This window comes from Staurois parvus, unplaced genomic scaffold (genome assembly GCF_062004578.1).
Source record: "Staurois parvus isolate SC_StPar_1 unplaced genomic scaffold, SC_StPar_1.0 ptg000106l, whole genome shotgun sequence".
NCBI classification, from domain to species: Eukaryota; Metazoa; Chordata; class Amphibia; order Anura; family Ranidae; genus Staurois; species Staurois parvus.
This window is the reverse complement of record NW_028317902.1, coordinates 9156071-9176395: the sequence shown is the minus strand read 5'-3', so window position 1 is coordinate 9176395 and position 20325 is coordinate 9156071. Positions and strand designations below refer to the sequence as shown.

Genomic DNA, 20325 nt, shown 5'->3' with positions numbered 1-20325 from the left:
ATGAAAAAATGTCCCCGTGACAGTCGGTGGGAATGAAAAAATGTCCCCGTGACAGTCGGTGGGAATGAAAAAATGTCCCCGTGACAGTCGGTGGGAATGAAAAAATGTCCCCGTGACAGTCGGCGGGAATGAAAAAATGGCCCCGTGACAGTCGGCGGGAATGAAAAAATGGCCCCGTGACAGTCGGCGGGAATAAAAAAAAATTGCCCTGTGCCAGTCAGCAGGAATAAAAAATGCCCCCGTGACAGTCAGTGGGAATGAAAAAAAAATGCCCCCCCCCCCGTCCCAGTCAATGAGAATAAAAAAATGCCCCTATGCCAGTCGTCAGTGGGAATAGAAAATGCCCATGCTCCAGTGCTTAGTGGGAGTGAAAAAAAAAATTCCCCTGTGGCTAGTTCTCTGCCCATCAGACAGTATGGGGGAATGACTGTGGCCAGTAAGATTAAAACAAAAAAAAATTGTCAAGACAGCAGGAGGCAGTAGGAGTAAAGAAAAATGCCCCTGCATCAGTGGTCAACAAAAGAAATGAAAAAAAATCCCTTGTTCAGGTGGTCAGAGTGCATTAAAAGTACCCCTGTGCCAATAGCCAACTGGAGTAAAAAATGTCTCTGTATCAGTTGTCATTAGGAGTAAAAAATGCCTTTGCATCAGTGGTTCATCAGAGTATAAAAACACTCCTGCAAATGTTATCAGTAGGAGTAAACCATGACCCTGTTTCAGTGGTCAGTGGAAGTATAAAAACACCAGTGGGAGAGATTAAAAGATGATCACCCCCCACCTTCGGGCATTGGTTGCAAGTACTAGACTAGTTTGGTTCATGCTCTTTGCCTTTAATTATAATAGAATATTCAAATGCCTTTTTTATTCACTGTTTTCAGATTCAGGGCCCAGTTATTGTTGAAGACACGTGTTTGTGTTTTAATGCTCTAGGAGGTCTTCCGGGTCCATATATGTAAGTAGACAAAACCTTTTTTTTTTTTTTTCTTTGAATGTGAGTATTTTTCTTCACCTTTTTATGTATTTAAAAGGAAATCTGTCCTAAGAAAGATACGAAAGCTGCCATTGCTGTCCTCTTTGTGTAAATGCTTGTTGCCTGGCTGTCTCTGAACTCAGTACTTTGTGTTGTGAGTCTGGAACAAACATACTGAGAAATTAAGTGAAAATCACTATTAATGTCAGCACTCATGATCTGCATACTTGTTCTTCTCTATGCCTCAAAATGTTGGAAATTCATCGGATTAATTTGAACTGAAACAAACACGCTTAGTGCCGACTCTTTGAAGATGTCCTAGAAACATACAAAAGTGATGGCAGAAAAAGACTGAGTGGTCCATAGAGTGTCTGTTTTGTGTGTGTGTATTTTTTTGTTTTTTCTATTGGATGAAACGCGTTGGAGTGGAGCCTGTGCTGAGTCCGAAGTTAGCGGCTGTGTGGAGATTGTAATATGCTTGTTACATGCTGTTAAATGTGAGTGGACAAAAAGAATACAAACTGTAAAATCATCTGGCTTGCACCATGGGATGTTGATTATTTCTCTTGCTGGATTGATTTATGGGGAATGGGAAAGTTGATTGCACAGAGTCCCTGTTGGTGTGCCCATGTCTTAAGAGACTCCTTGCTGCTACGGTTTTTGCTGGTGTGCTCTGTGGTTCCCAAGTTTTAGGAGACCTCTTGTGGCCACAGATCTTATATACAGAGTGCAATTAGACCACCTATAATTTGGGGTCTTTGTAATCAGTAAGATGCTGCTTGTGGCAATAGTATTGGAGCTCACTGGGAGAATTTGAACTTCACTTGGATGGATGATTTTATTACATTATGGAGAATACATATGTCACCTGAGGCGTTGGCATTTTATTGTTTATGAATATTGGAATTTTAACAGAGCTGAAATTCTCCCTTTCAGAAAAGACTAATAAAAACTATATCCTAAAACAAAGGAATTTTAATTGTGTTCTATTAAAATGTTTTGGGGTTCATACCCCTAAAAGCAATAGTAAAGAAACCACAGTTCATTCACCCCTGCCAAAATCCTCTTTCACCACATATGATAAAGTTATCTTTTGTATGAATGATACATATATGCACAAAATCCAGAGAGATCATATAGCAACGGGGAAGAAGATCACGTGATGTAGACGTTACCCAACGCAGGGGTTCAGGAGACAAAAAATGGCTGTGGTTGCTAAAGAAACAAACAATATAATGATATATCCACATATAAACCAATAGCATATGATCACCTCATATGTAGCCATTTAGGTAACAATGTATCTCCTCCTCTTTTGATCCAGCAACGTAGACGTACATCAAGATGTGGTGGATGTAACTTCTGTAGCTGGACCTTAATAGGCAACAGTGTTTATTTACCTAATGGACAGTCTTGGACCCCACATTGTAAATTTAATTGCCAAACTGTAGGTGTTGTGTATGTATTACATGAAATGCATATGCAAAGCCTTCTATGTAGATAAGAGAAAAATATATTTTTTGGAAAAGAATAAGAGATTGTCTATCTCATGGAAAATGGTATCTTCAGCGAGTCGCCATGTTGGACTGTTTTGTCGCTTCAAATCAGATTCTCTTACCATAAGTGCCGTGTTGAATTTGGGCAACAATACACCATTTGTTACATCAGTATACCTGCCCATAGGGACAAATAACACTACAAAATTAAAGAAATAAACATTATGAAAAAAGAAATAAGATATTGCCATCAATTGTGTACATATCGGATCTAAAGTTGTCAAAAAAAGTTTTATATATTATAAGAAAGGTTTGAAACTGATATTTTTTATTGATCCCAGGGTGCTTAGTTGCCTCCAGCTGGAAAATCCATTTTGTCTCCAGCTGGAGGAGACGGTTGTTAATATCACCACCTCTAGTTGATGCCTCCACATGTTCAACGCCACAAAACCTAATAGAATCTGCTTTAAAGCTATGAAATAGACCAACATGGTGACTCAATGAAGATCCCATTTTTCCATTCTGTATGAGATAGATATGATCTCTAATACTTTTCCAAAAATGTCTTTTTGCCTTACCTACATAGAAGGCTTTGTATATGCATTCCATGTAATACACAACTCCTACAGTTTGGCAATTCATTTCACAATGTGGGGTCCAAGACTGTCCATTAGGTAAGCAAACACTGTTGCCTATTGAGATCCAGCTACAAAAGTTACATCTACCAAATCTTGATATACCTATCTACGTCGCTGGTTCAAAAAAGGAGGAGATACATTATTACTTAAATGGCTACGAATTAGGTGATCGTATGATATGTTAATGAATATTTGTTTATTTGTATGTATATTGTTTTTTCTTTAGAATCCACAGCCATTTTTTTGTCTCCTGAACCCCAGAAGAAGCTTTATGTGAAACGCGTTGGTTTAACGCCTACCTCTAGTGATCATCTTCCCCACTGCTATGATCTCTCTGTGGTTTGTACCATTCATACAAAAGATAACTTTATCACTTTTATCATATGTAGGGGAAGATGATGTTGGCAGGGCTCGCTGAACTGTGGTTTCTTTACTATTGTTTTTAGGGTATGAACCCCAAAACATATAACACAATAAAAAATTTCTTTGTTTTATGATATAGTTTTTATGAGTCTTTTTTTTCTAAAAGGCAGAATTTCAGCTTCGTTAAAATCCTAATATTATTCTTCTTTTTATCTACAATATTTATAATATGGGAATGAAGTCCTGAACCAGTCAACTGATCCCATTATTATTTTAGTTTTATTGTTTTATATATTTATCTTTAGGGCTTCTTTGATTTATTTAAAGACACAGCACAACATTATTAGGACAAAATACAGATTAGCAATACAGCCAGATAACTACCATTTGCAAAAAAAGGCATTAACCGTGGCAGCCTCCATATTATTTTTGGTCAGGATTCCGTTTAGGCAGAACAGTAAGATAAGTGGAATTCCAGACAAAACGCCTTTTTTGTTACCCTTTGAAGGGAATTGTCCCTCACTTCTTGTCTCAGAACAGAAAAACTAAGAGAGAGATATTCAAAATGAGGGGAAGTTTTTTTTTTTTCTAATACCAAATCTACATAGTCATAACTAATTCAAAAAAATACATAAAACCAAAGTAATTACAATACCTTATGTAAGTAATGAACAGTGGAACTGTATGTCTACAATTAGTCTATTGACCACCCAAAGCCCCCAAAACCTTCACCATTAAAAAGAGAGATCTGATAAGTGTTATTACTTCTTTAGAGTACCTTTCTTTCAACCTATTTTTTGAGCCATTCTTTTATTGTAATCAATATTATCCAAGATGTTAAAGTGGAACCAAACTGTATCTGAGCACCACAAACTGAAAATGCTTTCATTCCTTTTAATATTCAAAGCAAACTCACCCATCCATCCATGTTTACATGTATTACTTTGTTGATATATCACTTTGAAAAACACCCTAAACCCTCTTCCCCCCACATTTATATCTGTGGTAATCTTGAGGAAGGAAAGATGATTTCATGTAGAATTTACATGCTGGAATCCGTCTGCCCCTAGCTCAGGTATGCAGGCAGAAGGGTGTGCTTAGCTGAGAAAGCCTCTCCTCCCCTTCTACAAATTATTTTAAGTATTGCCCATGAAAACTCCTGGGATGTATGGCATAATTTCGGACTATGCTAGAAACCAGAAAGTAACTGAAGAAATGTGAAAAAAAGATGTTAAGACACATAATGTACCTTCCCATCTATTTATAATGATAGCAGCATAGATTAAACATAAAAATAGTTACTGTTGATTGACAGACTTTAGTTCTTCGTTAACTTACCACCCTTTTCCTGGAAACTAGGTATGACACAATTGTTTCAAATGATATGTTTATAGGAGTCTCCACTAAGTCTCCTACCCAACCTGCAATTGTATTCTAAAGCCATTCAACCTTTCCGCAGTTAAATAACATGCGATTGAAGTTTAGAATAGGAGCCGTGCACTTAGAATAGCAACAGTTACCATCACCCTTCCATTCATAGTATCTGGCTGTAAAAGTAAAGGCCTTTTCAATCACTTGCCGATAGGGCACTTTTACCCCCTTCCTGCCCAGGTCAATTTTCACCTTTCAGCGCTGTTGCACTTTAAACGAAAATTGTGTGGTCATGCAACACTGTACCCTTATGAAAGTTTTATCATTTTTTTCACAAAAATAAAGATTTCTTTTGGTGGTATTTAATCATAAATGGGTGTTTTTATATTTTGTGTTTATAAATTAAAAAAGACTGAAATTTGGGGGGGGGGAAATGCATTTTTCTTCCTTTTCTGTTATAACATTTTGCAAATAATATTTATACACAGATTTAGGCCAAAATGTATTCTGCTACATGTCTGGTGAAAATAACCCAAATCAGTCTTTATTGTTTAGTTAGTAGGAAAGTTATAGAGTCCACAAACTACTGTACTGAGAGCTGATCTAATTTTTTTGAGGCCCAAAAAGGCCAGAACAGTACAAATACCCCCAAAATTACCACTTTTCGGAAAATGGACAGTCTGAGGTATTTATTAAGAAGCATGACAAGTTTTTTTTGAAGTTGTAATTTTTTTAGTAATTTTGTGGAAAATTAAGAAATGAAAAGAAAAAAAAAATCCACAATGTTTTTTTTCTTTACATACTGTCACTAACGCAGTACAGCGTTGTCATATAACTGGCGTGGTGATTATCAGGGACACTGACTGGCGACAGTATGTAAAAATGCAATATGGCAACCTGGAGGCGTTCTGTACACAGTTGGCATATGAAATGCCCCCCCCGGAAATGTAATTTCCTGCTTATGCGATTGGCTTAATAATTTTTCCAGAAATCTGCACTAGGATACAAGCCACATTTTGAGCATCCCCTGCAAAACAAATGTCATTTTTAGTTAGATACTCCCAAAGGAAATTACACCTAAATGGATGCAGACCCTGCCCCTTTCCTCATTAGAACCTTACAGGTGCAGCAGCTGATTGATAATTATTAAATCAATCCCATACAGATTCACTCTGCACATGGACACAGACAAAGAAACCGCTATTTCTTCAGAATAACAAAAGGTAGGAATCTGCACCAACGTACAGTGAATATAGCAGGGAGGAAAGTAAGTATTTTACCAGATAGGGTGTATTTAGGGAGCATATACCTCTATAATATGTACTTGTTTCTATCCAGCGCACTAAGTGTCATTTCTGTCTGCTGTCTCATTTTTATTGATGTCTACACAAGTCACTTTTGACAAGTTTTTCTGACCCAGAGAGAAAAAAGGTGATGGGAGGGAGCCCCAGCACACAGCCTGTGATTGACAGCCTCCTGTTCTATTTCTGTGTGCTGTGTGAAGGGGCTGTGTCTTTTCCCTCCAATAAGTTCTTAGCGTTCCTCACTGAGCTCAGCAGAGTGTAACTTCAGCTTCCCACTCCCTGATTTCTGAATGCTCAGACATGCTGTATAAATACTGGACTGTGAATGGATGTAGAGGAGAAAGTTCTGCAGATATACAAGTACAACGTATATAGGAGGATTTGTTTCATCTCAAGTATGCATGTATCATCTGAGGCTAGTCACTTCACTGGATATATATAACAGTTACAACCACTTTAAAGGTCGGCTTACTAAAAGTACAATTGTCCTTTTAAAGTGATTGCAAACCTTTACATATACCTAATGAAGTGATGCATGCAGATAGCAGAGAAATGAGAGAGAGATCACACTCAGTACTTTTGGTTTGAGGCAAGAGCACACTAAAGCAGGATATGCGCTGTTCACTTTTTTTCATTTCAGAGGTTTAGAACATCTTTAAGGTTCTTGCTTTATGGACATGGGGCAAAAACATAAGATATAATGTAAATGATTATTGTTGTAAGCATTTGTTTTTTTTCTTTCAGAAAATGGTTTCTTGATAAGCTAAAACCTGAAGGTAGGCATTCGTTTTTCCCAAGAAAAAGAGAGGAAGGCGCCTCTAAGTGCATATTGACAATTTATTAGTGAGCAATAGATAAATTGCACTTACAAGATAAATAGTTAAAAAGACTTATGTGGTGTAATAAGATCCAGGTGAGACATCCAGCAGAAATCTCTCTCTCTCGGGAGAGTTTGCTGCTGGACGGCTGGATGTCTCACCTGGATCTTATTACACCACATAAGTCTTTTTAACCATTTATCTTGTAAGTGCAATTTATCTATTGCTCACTAATAAATTGTCAATATGCACTTAGAGGCGCCTTCCTCTCTTTTTCTTGTTACTGCATTAGAGCCTTGCTTTCCATTCTAAGAAGAGCTGCCTCAGTGTTACTGCTCCCATCCATCTCTGATATCCATCTGGCACCTTTATCCTACAGCTACAGAGGTTGGGCTCTAACTAGAACACCCTATATAATATACATATTCATTTTTCCCAACTTTACTAAATGATTTAATTTGTATTTTTAATTAATATTCTTTATTCCTTTTCTTGGGCGGTGTCTTTTTTTTCTGTAGAGGCTAGGTTTTTTTAGTACCCACAGAGCGAACAATATGACTTCCAGACAATACAGAAGGCATTTACAGAATTTACTGACTGTAAGGTTTCCATTACAAAGCAAGGACCATCTACCTAAACATCATTTTAGTTAAATATGTAACTGGCTTATTTATTAATGAGAACCATGAGGCATCTTTCAGACTTATGATGCTGCTTAAAACCCTCTAAAAAGCAATGCAGTTCTTAGGCTGGCCACAGATTATGCAGGTGAAAAGAAAGAAAAAAAATTCTCAATTCCCCCATCAACACCATCAGTATTGATGTGGGAATTCCTCCCTCTGTGCTATTGTATTCTGACAGTGGGAGGTTTCCCCAATGTCAGAATACGATCACGGTTGGTAGCCATAGCCACTGGCAGTGATCATACGAAAAAACCCTGAAAGACTGGTTGTACTGAAGTTTACAGATCGACTTCAGTACAACCAGGCTGCCCATGAATGGATTGAAGTTCGATCCAGCTTGACTCTTCTTAAGGCTAAGTTCCCACCTAAGCAGGTTGTGTTGTGGCCATTTCTGCATTGCATTTTGCGTTTTTCTACCTGCTTTTTTGCCGCATTGTGTTTTTTTGTTTTGTTTTGTTTTTTAAATTAATTTTTTTTTCCTTGTTGCTAGGCAGATTTAAAACGCATCAAAAACGCAATACATGCTTTTCTGCAGCGTTTCCATTGAAGTCTATAGGACCAAAAACGCAACTTTTTGTGTTTAAAAAAAAAAAAAGTCCCTGATCCTTTCCAAAAAACGCACCAGGTGAAAACGCAGCTATGTGAACATGCCCCATAGGAAATCATGTTAAATGGACTGTACTGCGCTTCTGCAAAATGCTGCAGAAAACGCTTAGGTGTGAACCTAGAGTCCCTCTTTTTGCTGCCTTCTAGTAAAAACAAAAATCCAACAATAGGCTGGAGACTTTACAAGTACCCTCTGATTCACAGCAAGGCAGCAGAGCTGAGGACCTGGAGCAGAGCTCACGACTAGAATCTCTGAGAGATACTGTATTAGAAGCTGGTATATGATTCAGCTTACAGTTCTCTTTTAAAAACAATTAACAATTTATTTTGAGTTGACTGAACCTTAAAGGATTTGGAAAATACTTTTAAAATGCTGATTGACTTTATTGTTCTAATCATTAATATGTGCATGATTATCTAATACTTTCTGTTGATTGCATTCGCAGGTTTACATCAGATGTTAGCAGGATTTGACGACAAGTCAGCCTATGCCCTCTGCACATTTGCTTACAGTACTGGAAATCCAGATGACCCTGTACTTCTCTTTAGAGGCAAAACCCTGGTGTGTTCATTGTCCACTTTTCCTTTTCTAAAAATGGCTATTTTGAAAACTATAAACTTATAACACATAAAACATTTTTTTTTTTTTTTGAGAAAACTTGCTCTAAAATATTTACGACCGACACTGTGCTATCAGCATGAGTCACTTCTGACAAGTTTTTCTGACAACAAAGGAAAAAAGGTGACAGGGGAGGAAACTTCAGCTCACAGCCCTTGATTGACAGCCTCAGCTCTCTTCCTTTGTGCTGTGTGAAGGGGCTGTGTCCCTTCCCTCCAATCAGCTCTCCTCACTGCGCTCTGCAGAGAGTCATTTCAGCTCCCTGCCCCCTTTCTTCTGACAGCTCAGGCAAGCTTTATAAATTCTGGACTTTGAATGGCTGTAGAGAAGAGAGAGCTGCAGATAAACAGGTACAACGTATGTAGGAGATTTTTTTAATTTGTTTTTCCATCTCTGTGTATCATCTCTAGCCAATCTTTTCACTGGGTATATGTAAGGGTATACAACCACTTTAAGGTGCAATTGAATAGTGTTAAAAGTAGTAAGGATGAGCTGGAAAAAAAAGCAGCACAGAGGGATCTTGAGCATTGCTGGATGCAACTTGAACATGTGTGCAGCAAGTCTGGTAGGCATATTAACACTAGGCATGTTAAAGGCAGTATTAAAGTTCAACGCCTGTGCAGCTTAGCTCGATAATGCACATCTCTCATTGCTTTATTATAAGACGTTTGTGTAATAATAATCTCACTCATGTAAATTTTCTTCATCCACACAACAAAATTGTTGCTTTGATTTTCTGATGTCTAACCATTTCATCAATATATGTTTTTGTTTTGTTTGTTTTTTTCACTTTTAGGGACAAATAGTATGTCCACGAGGGCCACGGGACTTTGGATGGGACCCATGTTTTCAGCCGGATGGTTTTGAACAGACGTAAGTAGTTTGGTGTGAGCTGAAGTCGATGGCTGTCCATGGCATTAGTCAAGGAAGGCAAGTGTATCTGGTAGGGCTGATGTCAGGGAGCACAGTAATGATTAGAGCAGGTTTTCTATTTAGCTACATTCTGCAGGTCTTATAGGTAACATATATTTTTAGCAACTCCAAGTTCTCTATAAAAGACATAGGCTCACTGCAAGTGTATGATCTACAAAATGTTAGGGTCTAACAGCACACAATTTGATCATTGGGATAGTAAACCCACAGGTAATGCTTTGCAACCTTTGTAAACTGGCATTCACTCTCCAACCATAGCAAGAGACTCAGACAAGTACTTGAAGAAATCCATTCACTTTTTAACAATAATGTCCAATATTTCCTCCAAAGTGTGTAAGTTGTTATCCAGTAAAACAAAGTGTTACACTACCAAATCATCTAAATTCCAGAAGCCAAGTAAAATGGCAACATCTGATCTCGCTCCTGGAACAAATTGGAGTTGGGCTGAGCACCACTAGGCCATTCACAGGAAGACTTGTATTCTGTGAATGAATACAGAGCTTCCATTGATTGGCTGAGGTGGAGATCATGACGCCTTCTGCCTGCTTCTCCACCTCAGCCAATCAGAAGAAGCTTTGTATTAATTCATAGAATACAAAGCTTCCATGAATGGCTGAACGCTCAAGTCAACTCTGTTTTGTCCTGGGAGTGAGACAAGAAGTTTCCACCCCACTCCCGGAACACAGCTGAGGCTGCATACAGTTAATACAGAACACCCAGCAAGTGCACCTTTTTATTGCAGTAAATAGTTTGTTTGGGCTTACTTGGCCCAAACAAACTATTTAAAAAGACATTAAAGGTGGAGATTAGCTTTAAGGGCCAATATCTTGCACTCTTTTAGGATTGTACATGTGCAAAGGGATATTGGTCAGACCTAACTGTTCATAGAACTAACACTAGGCCCCTCAAATGTTTGTAATCCCAAGGTCTGCCTTTTGGGTATACTGATTAAGTTGCAGCTGACCTGACATTTCAAGAGCCTTCTGCAAATCTTCCATTTTTATAACAGAAAGTCAAAAGGCTATTCTCCTAACATGGACCTACCCCCCTCCCCAACTCCGGGAACGTGGGAAACCTTAACTGACCAAACCCTAACACTATGCTGAATCACTTATGAACTTATCGGGGGTCACTGGTTGGTATGTACGTCCACAGTCCCAGGCGTAACCTAGGCCAGTAATGCTTGTCAGAATTTGTGTGCATTATATATGTTTTGGGATATGTCTTGTTTATTCATGTAGTAACGTGCTTGGAAATATATACATATATATATATATATATATATATATATATAACACATGGCTGTATTAATTGCCCTACTGAATAATAATGAGTGGCAACAACATAGTGTTCTTTCAATGTACTTGTTTATTGTTTCTTTTATATGCATATCTAATTAAAATAAGAAATAAAAGAATTAAGCCTCAATTAAGTATGTCCTTAAATTTAGAAAAACAAAATCCATTTATATATACCTATAAACTGAATGTAATTTGAATACCTTTGAACTTAATATACTTTGGAGATTTTTCAACAGCCTACCCAGACGTAAGGTAACACAACAGGAAATTAATATTATTTACAGAGTTTAATATTTCACTGCCATGTCTTACAGTATCACATTTGTCTGCATAGTGACATTGCACTTTAGTATACTGAATTGGTATACTGAAAGGAGTTCTTGAAAGGTCACCTTTCATAGTGTTGTTAATCCAATAAATATCCTGTGTCCATTAGGACCTGTACTTTTTGTCCCAGGTCCAACTGTCTGCTGGCACTAACCAGGTCTACTGCTCCATGGACAAACTGCTTCAACTGCGTTCAGTTTTTTTTTTTTGGAATGTGCATTCTTAAAATGAAACTAAGTAAATTATTAAGTGGACAAACAGACCAAACAGACAAAAATTAGAATTTTAATGCAAAGGAGACAGGCTGTGCCTCTTCTGCATTAAATTTTTTCTACCTGCCTGTCTGTCCCTGTACAGTGAGATGCACTATAGAGGTCTGGCAATGCCAAAGCTGACTCAACTAAAAAAAAAATAGATCCATTGATCTGTACTTATAAATTTAATGTACCTTGAATACAACAAAAAAACACTTCCCAATTGCTTCACAACTTTAGAATTCCTCCCTGCATATTTCACCCAGTCAGTCTTTATTAGGGCTTCTAAACTTCCCATTCAATATTCCGTTTAAGGACTGTAGCCCAATTGTTGCTTGCCTGCATAGACGTGAGATTATTGCTATACCTGCATGAGTGTCATGTAATCTGTGGAAGTGGTGTAATCTACACTATGGCCACACTGTGTCACTGTTTTCATAGTAGCTGTACTTGGTAAGGCTTTTGCTTGAGGAATTGCCACAGCAGTAGCATCTAGAATTATTTAGTTGAGAAAATATTTTAATATGATTGTCAGCAATAATCAGATTTTTATAGCACATTAAAACAAAGTTTTATTGCAATATCTTGCAGTTAGTAAATAACTTTTATTATTATTATTATACAGGATTTATATAGCGCCAACAGTTTGCTCAGCACTTTACAATATAATGGGAGACAATACAGCAACAATACAGTTCAATACAAGAGGGATAGGAGGGCACTGCTCCTTGGAGCTTACAATCTAGGAGGGAGGGGCTAGTGGTACAAAAGATAGTAACTGTGGGGGATGGACTGGTTGGAGGAGCAGAAGATTCCATTATTAGCTGAGGGCAGGATAGGCTTCCCTGAAGAGATAGGTTTTATTAAAAAAAGAAAGGGAAACGTGTAAATTGCCTTTACTGCAGGTATATGATTCGGTTTAGAAATACTATCATTCTGAGTATTCTGGAAAACCAAACTGAAAAAGAAGAATTGCTAAATCCATATTATTTAATAACCCAAATCACATCCACAATGTCACAGCAAGATAGATGGATTCTCCAGGCATAGTGCATTCCCAATAAACGTGTATGTTGGCCTGGGAGTATTGTAGAAAAACCCTTTTTTTTTTTTTTCAGAGAACATTCTGTAGACAAATCCTCCAACACAGAGCAGGATTTGAGTATCTCTCATTAAACACTCAAGATTTTTCAAAAGCCTATCCAGACATAAGGTAACAAAACAGGAAATGAACATTAATTACAGAGTTTAATATTGCACTTCCATGACTTACAGTAACACATTTGTCTGGATGGTGACATTATGCTTTATAATATTGAATTAGTATACTAAAAGGAGTTCTTGGAAGGTCACCTTTTCATTGCATCATTGATCCAATAAATAAATAGTGTCCATTAAGACCTGTAGTTTTTGACCCAGGTCCAACTGCGCGATGGACAAACTGCTCCATCTACATTCAGTTTTTTTCTTTTTTTTTTTTTTTGGAAAGTGCATTCTTAAAGTGGAACTTTAGGTTAATTAAAAAAGTGGGCAGACAGGCTTGATTTTTAATGCAAAAGAGACAGGTTTTTTCTCCTCTGCATTAAAGTTAACTACCTGCCTTTCTGCCTCTGTACAGTGATCTGTGCAATGATCTGTTAGCATTTTGTGGATTTTTGTATTAAAGCAGATAATTAACAAGCAAACTTTAAAGTTAAATCTAATCATACAAGATACAAAACATATGTATGTATCTCCTTAGAGCAGACCTTCATCCATAAATATGCCTCTTTCTACTCAGATTCCGCCCCCTCTAACACAATTGGGGATTGGGTTTCTTTTGTGTTAACCAATAAATATTTTTTTCATTTTTACATGTTTAACTTTTTGCAACCTCACCTAGGTGAGGGTGACATATTCATTGCAATCTCGTGCAGAAGTGGTATGTGACCTACAGAATCTAGCAGTCACGCAACGTATCTGCACATGTACAGTATCGCTTGAAATCCCCATGTGCAAAAAGCAGCAGGTCTCTGCCAGTGTATGGGACCTGAGAGAGCCATGCAATGTGTCTGTACATTCACAAAGGTTTCAAGAGATTTCTGCACACATGCAGACATAACGCATGGCTTGGCTAGGTTCCATAGACTTGGCAGAGACCCACAGCATGTCTGCGCATATTCGAGCTGTCGGGCCAAGATGGTGACTCAGGAGCATGGCAAGAAAAAAGAAACAGGGCTGGAAGGAGGACAATGCTGGACTCGATGGACTAGTAAATATGTACCGTATTTGCCGGCCTATAAGACGACTTTTTATACTTAAAAGCATACCCTAAAAAATCGGGGGTCGTCTTATACACGGAGTATACAATGTGAACCTTTAGTTCGTTTGGGCAAAGCTGGCTCAAAATGAATGTCCCTAATCTGTCAGCCCGCTGGATGTGCGGTAATACTGTCGGTACGTTAGCTTCGGCTACATACAGTATACCGCGCTGAGCCAATCACGGTGAGCGATGTATTCCATTAATGAATACAGAGCCTGCTCAGATTGGCTGAGTCAGAGAGGTGGACTGATGTCACAACCTCAGCCAATCATTAATAGAATACATTGCTCGCCGTGATTGGCTCAGTGCGGTATACTGTATGTAGCCGAAGCTACGTACATACAGTATTACCGCACATCCAGAGGGCAGACCTATTACCATAGGGACGTTCGTTTTTAGCCAGCTTGGCTCAGTGCAGTATACTATGTTTATATACTGTATGTAGCCGAACCTACTGTACCTACAGTATTACCGTACATCCAGAGGGCTGACCAATTTACCATAGGGACGTTCGTTTTTAGCCAGCTTGGCTCAGTGCAGTATACTATGTTTATATACTGTATGTAGCCGAACCTACTGTACCTACAGTATTATCGCACATCCAGAGGGCTGACCTATTACAATAGGGACATTTGTTTTTAGCCAGCTTGGCTCAGTGCAGTATACTATGTATATATTGTATGTAGCCGAACCTACCGTACATACAGTATTACCGCACATCCAGAGGGCTGACCTATTACCATAGGGACATTCGTTTTTAGCCAGCTTGGCTCAGTGCAGTATACTATGTATATATTGTATGTAGCCGAACCTACCGTACATACAGTATTACCACACATCCAGAGGGCTGACCAATTTACCATAGGGACGTTCGTTTTTAGCCAGCTTGGCTCAGTGCAGTATACTATGTATATACTGTATGTAGCCGAATCTACCGTACATACAGTATTACCGCACATCCAGAGGGCTGACCGATTTACCATAGGGACGTTCGTTTTTAGCCAGCTTGGCTCAGCGCAGTATACTATGTATATACTGTATGTAGCTGAACCTACCATACATACAGTATTACCGCACATCCAGCGGGCTGACAGATTAGTGGGTGTATTTTTAATCAAATCTGATGTTCAAATCTGATGTTTTTAAATGGTGTTGCCTCGGAAGGGGGGTAGTCTTAAACTGCGAGTAGAGCACAAATCCTATGTTTTAATTGGAAAATTAGGGGGTTGTCTTATACACCCAGTTGCCTTATACTCCGGCAAATACGGTATGTTGTATTCACATACAGGAAGAATTACCAGGGAATAAAAACAAATAGCTAGCTGGGGGGAAGTTCTTCTTTAAAGTGGTTGTAAACGCTCAAGGTTTTTTACCTTCATGTATTCTATGCATGAAGGTAAAAACACCTTCTGTGTGCAGTGGTTCCCCCAGCCCTCCTGCAATCCTTACCTTAGCCCCCTCTGATCCATCGACGTTCTCGACAGCTTCTGCTCTCTGGGGACTCTTCCTCCAGCATCGAGAGCCCAGTGAACCAATGAGGAGATAGTGTGGTGGGGGGGGGCAATCCACAGCAATATGTGTCTTATGGGTGCATAGAGCAGTGGCTCAGGGGTGAGCATGCAGCGGTGCCCACAAGGTGAACAGCTTTCCCTGGAGGAACTGCTTGAGAGGAAGGAGCCAGGAGCGCTGGCGAGGACCTGAAATGAAGAGGATCGGGACTATTTTGTGCAAACAAAACCACTGCACAGAGCAGGTAAGTATAGACATGTTTGTTATTACTAAAAAAAAAAAAAAACAAGCTTTAGTGTCACTTTAAGCATTCACACATTCACTGGGGTCTATGCACCACAAACTATTAACTGTGCTTCATATGTTAACTAGAATTATTAGTTTGTTTGTTTTTTTTTTGCTTTAAACAAATATGTACTCTTCACTTGCAGGTATGCAGAACTTCCAAAGGAAGTCAAGAATAGCATTTCTCATCGATACAGAGCACTGAAGGAAATGTCAGAATATTTTATCCAGAATAGTACCCCCAAAGAATGAGCTCTCAAAGATCTGAAGTGAGTGTCATTTCCCTGGATGTGTATATGTATATATAGATTCCATGAGTCTTGGAACAAGGTTTTTTGAGTGCCCAAATAATCTACTTGCAGTTTTACCACAACATTAGGAAAACTGTTACACATTTCCTGAGAATAATTGCCATGGGTGGGCTTGCATGCCTGTACATTTTACTGGAGCTTTGAACTTCTGATAGGGTCTTCCTTAAGGATCAGGTCTTCAGTATGTGGAGGACAGACAAAACACTCCACAGAAAATGTCTGCTTGCAAGGAACCAAAACTTACTAGAGTACCTTGCTGAGCATGGCGTGGCTTGGACACCCTGGAGAATCAATCCGATATTCTCAGGCAAGCTTCTGGTGACCAGCCAATGGACATAGGATATTGATATAGTTGGCCTAACCAATACAATATTTGGGATATGGAAATTATCTTTGTTGTAAGGTAACGTGTAGAAGTACAGGGTGGCTTCTAAAACTGCTGCTTTTTTTTTTTAAATTGAGAGGTGCCAGCTTAGGGGTTTTAGTATATTATATGGACGTCCCCAAGGAGCTCTGCCAGGTACAACCAGTTGAGAAATGAAACATTTAAAGTGTTACTAACCCCAGGATCCTACATTCACTATATCTGGTCTCCCACAGTACACAGAACATGGAAATGCAATTATTTTAGTAAATATAAACTGCTTTAAACTACTTTTTCTCATCAGCAGTATATAGCAGTCTTGTGACTTTTATCAGTGTCCAGCTGAGCACATGTTAAAGCTAGTAGGAGAAGTTTTCATTCTGCTCTAGGAAGATGCAAGATCCTTGAGCTTTGTCTGGACAGTGCTGATTGGCCCTGTGCTGATCACATGCACTCTCACAAGAAAAAAAATAAAAACCTCTTTTACAATATACACCAACTAGAGCATGTGCAGAGTGATTCCACACAATATGTCTTATCAGGAGATAAGAGGGGGACACTGGAAGAAGGGGAGGATCAGAAGAGTCAGGATCAAACAGCATTTTTACACAATGCAGAGGATTAACCCCTTGGTTTCCACAGTGCGTATAACAAGCATGCTTTACTGCATATACAGACTGGTTTTACTGTTGTGGGTTTAGCAACACTTTAAGGCAGTTCTGAAAAAGACAGAATTCCTCCAGGATAAGCTAGGCAGCAAAGTAGCTAAATGGTTAGCACTTCCGCCTGGCAGTACTAGGGTCGTTGGTTCAAATCCCAGCCATGGCACCACCTGCCTGGAGTTTGCATGTTCACCCTGTGCCTGCGTGGGTTTCCTCCGGGTACTCCGGTTTCCTCCCACACTCCAAAGACATGCTGGTAGGTTAATTGGATCCTGTCTAAATTGGCCCTAATATGTGTATGTATGAATGTGAGTTAGGGACCTTAGATTGAACGCTCCCTGAGGGTTAGGGACTGATGTGAATGTACAATATATGTGTAATAGCGCTGCGTAAATTGACGGCGCTATATAAGTTCCTGAAATAAATAAAATAAGCTCTAGTTCATGGATAGGGAAAAGACAAATCTGTACTGACCTGATCTGTCTGTATTCCCTATGACCCTTACCTAATGAAGATGTTGATGGTGCCATTGTTTGTGCAAGACTTTGGCAGCCATTTTTTGGGAGCACTTCTGTTATTTTAATTTATGATCTTTTTTTGATTGCCGATTGAGAGCAGATTGAAATGTTCACAGCTTTGGCTTTCACTGACATAATTAAGAGATTTTCATCCTGATAGAATGTTCTGGGTGAGAAGCACTTATTTTTGGAGGAGGACATGGTGGGGGCAGAAAATATATATAAAATATATATTTAACAGGCTGATTACATAAACAACAGTGGCCAACATTATGAATCTATAGGCAAAAGAATCTGACAATATACAATGCAGTAGATGTCACATTTAGATCTTACATTTCATATTCTCCTTAGGACCATCATTTTAATTAGGCTGGAACCCTTAACGTATAAATAAACTAAATTTTTTTTTTTTTTTTTTTTTGGGCAGAGTGGAGGGATTGGAACACCTTTTTTATTGCTTTTTGTGCCCCAATTATGGAGATTCAGACTGAGTTCACACTTGTGCAGTGTGGAACACCACATGTAATTTGCACAGCATTCCTGTGCACATTACATGCGTTGTCTGTGCAGTGTGATTTGAGCCATACATTTTGTATGGCTCAAATCGCATACGCACCAAAATGATGCAGGACCCTTTTTTTTTCTCCGCACCTGAATCGCGATCCAATTGTGGCATTCACACTGTGTTTTGTGATCTGTTTCGGGGTGTCATTAATTTAACATTAAAACCCGCAGCAGATCACATGGATGCCACACAATTGCATTGCGGTGCGGGAAATGCATAGGGTTCGCTTTTTTTTTTTTCCCAACTCCTATTTAATTCTGGTGCGCGTAGTAATGATAGTAACAGTACTTCCTGTTGCAGGTTGACAATGTTTTATCACTAGCTTGCAACTGTTTGCAACATTGTCAACCTGCCGTGCAAGCACCTTCACTTGGCCCTGGGCTGCCTATCAGGTCTGTGCATGCTTCCTTCAGACCTGATAGGCAACAGGTTTACAAAAAAGTATTTAAGAAACAGATATGATGCCAAACATACTAAAATTAGATTAGGGTTTTACCTACGTACTACCTACACCTTAAAGTGTTTATCAAGGCATAATAATAAAATGCTGTATATCTGTGCAATACATGCACATTTCCCTATGTATCATTCCTTTAATGGATACGTTCACCTCTTTTGACAAAAATAAGTGTGCATTTTTTTGCAGGAGCCTGGAAAGCATTGCACCAGCAGTCAGTAGATCGCTGATGCCATGCACGTCTCCTACCGACCTATCAGAATATCTGCTTTCTGTACGGGATATATGAGCAAGCCGATATTGGGACAGGAAGCTTCAATGAACTACCACAGTGCTGTGGTAGTTCATTGAAAACTGCAAGCCGACAACTGCTAAGGCTGTAGGGACTTGTAGGCACTCATTCACAGAACTCTGTGAATGAGTGACCCGGCTGTGTGGGCGGAGCTCCACACAGCCACGTCACTCACTCAGAGTTCTGGAATGAGTGCCTACAAGTCCCAACACCCTTAGCAGCTGTCAGCTTGCTGTTTTGTCAAATCTGACAGGGAGGGGGCAGCAGGTATGGCTGCAGCTATGAAAATATGTTACATGTTCCACCCTGAAAACGGGTGGAACATGGAACATGTTCCCACAGCTGAACTTATCCTTTAAGGACTCTGCAAGCACAGAAAAACACCTGTTAATCTAATGTACCCAGCTCCATTTTGTGGACTGAATTGTGTCAGCCTTACACAGTTGTCTTTTATTATACTACTATATCCCAAATGACCAAATAAGAGAAGCTCTCTGTTGGGGATTACATACACTTTAATGTTTGCTTGCATCATTTTATTTTGGCATTTAAAACATTTTTTCTTTCTATTTTAGGCAACCATATAATCCATTGAACTCTTGTCAAAATACTTGAAATCCAGGATCTTTCTAGATTGACTGTTCCTATTTGTGTATATGAAATAATAAATGTGGTTTTATACATAAACATCTTTGGACAATTTTTTCTTAACCGGTAAAGATGACCTTCCATTATCTAAAATTACAATCAGCCACTTCAAGTACTGTCGACATATGATATATTGAAAAATACATACTTACAAGGTCCGTGTTTCTCAAGGAGGGTGCTGTGAACATGGGAACCAGTTTGCCCTGGATTAGGGTCGTGAGTGCCATGTTGCAGGCAGGCCGACCTTCAGCAGCATAACAATTAATGACACTCTAGGGCCACATTGCATGACACTGATCCAGGGCAGACAGTATGCAAGCCTGTCCCCCGCATTCAGAGGAAGGCGAAGTCCATCTTCTCCAGACCTGCACTACTTCCCACCCTCTGCAGTGTAGCTAAAGCCAAAAGGTAGGGCTTCAATTTGATAGGGGGTATTGTGTGAATATGGGGCTCTCATGTAAAGGAGCCTCTGATGTAGGGAGGTCTCTAATGAGATGGGAAGACACCGATGTTAATTCTATCAAGGAGATTTTGTGCATTAACTGCAAGTTTATACTGCCCCGCAACAGTAAGTGTAAACCAACCCTAATTGTAGATGTATACTATGCCAAGGACATGGGACAGGACAACTCAATGGGTTTTTTTGCATTTACTGTATTAAACATACATAACAAAATGCTTCAAATGGTATATTTAACTGACCAAAAAGGAGCAAATAATGTCCAT

The 20325-nt window shown here is 39.1% G+C and overlaps 1 protein-coding gene across 2 annotated transcripts in view; it reads left to right on the top strand.

Annotated features, from left to right (window-relative positions):
- ITPA (inosine triphosphatase) overlaps window positions 1-19638 on the top strand; it is a 52412-nt gene extending 32774 nt beyond the window's left edge. Inside the window, exons 4-10 of one of the 2 annotated variants that reach the window (XR_016311911.1) lie at window positions 879-952; window positions 6887-6918; window positions 8696-8811; window positions 9665-9741; window positions 12802-12896; window positions 15926-16048; window positions 19527-19638. Coding sequence is in view for 1 of the 2 variants with exons in the window: in XM_089671561.1 (XP_089527687.1) it covers window positions 879-952; window positions 6887-6918; window positions 8696-8811; window positions 9665-9741; window positions 15926-16031 (405 nt within the window). In the remaining variant the exon portion in view is untranslated. The remainder of the gene's footprint in view (window positions 1-878; window positions 953-6886; window positions 6919-8695; window positions 8812-9664; window positions 9742-12801; window positions 12897-15925; window positions 16049-19526) is intronic. The other variant, XM_089671561.1, reaches the window with a different exon arrangement.
- Window positions 19639-20325: the final 687 nt, after the last annotated feature.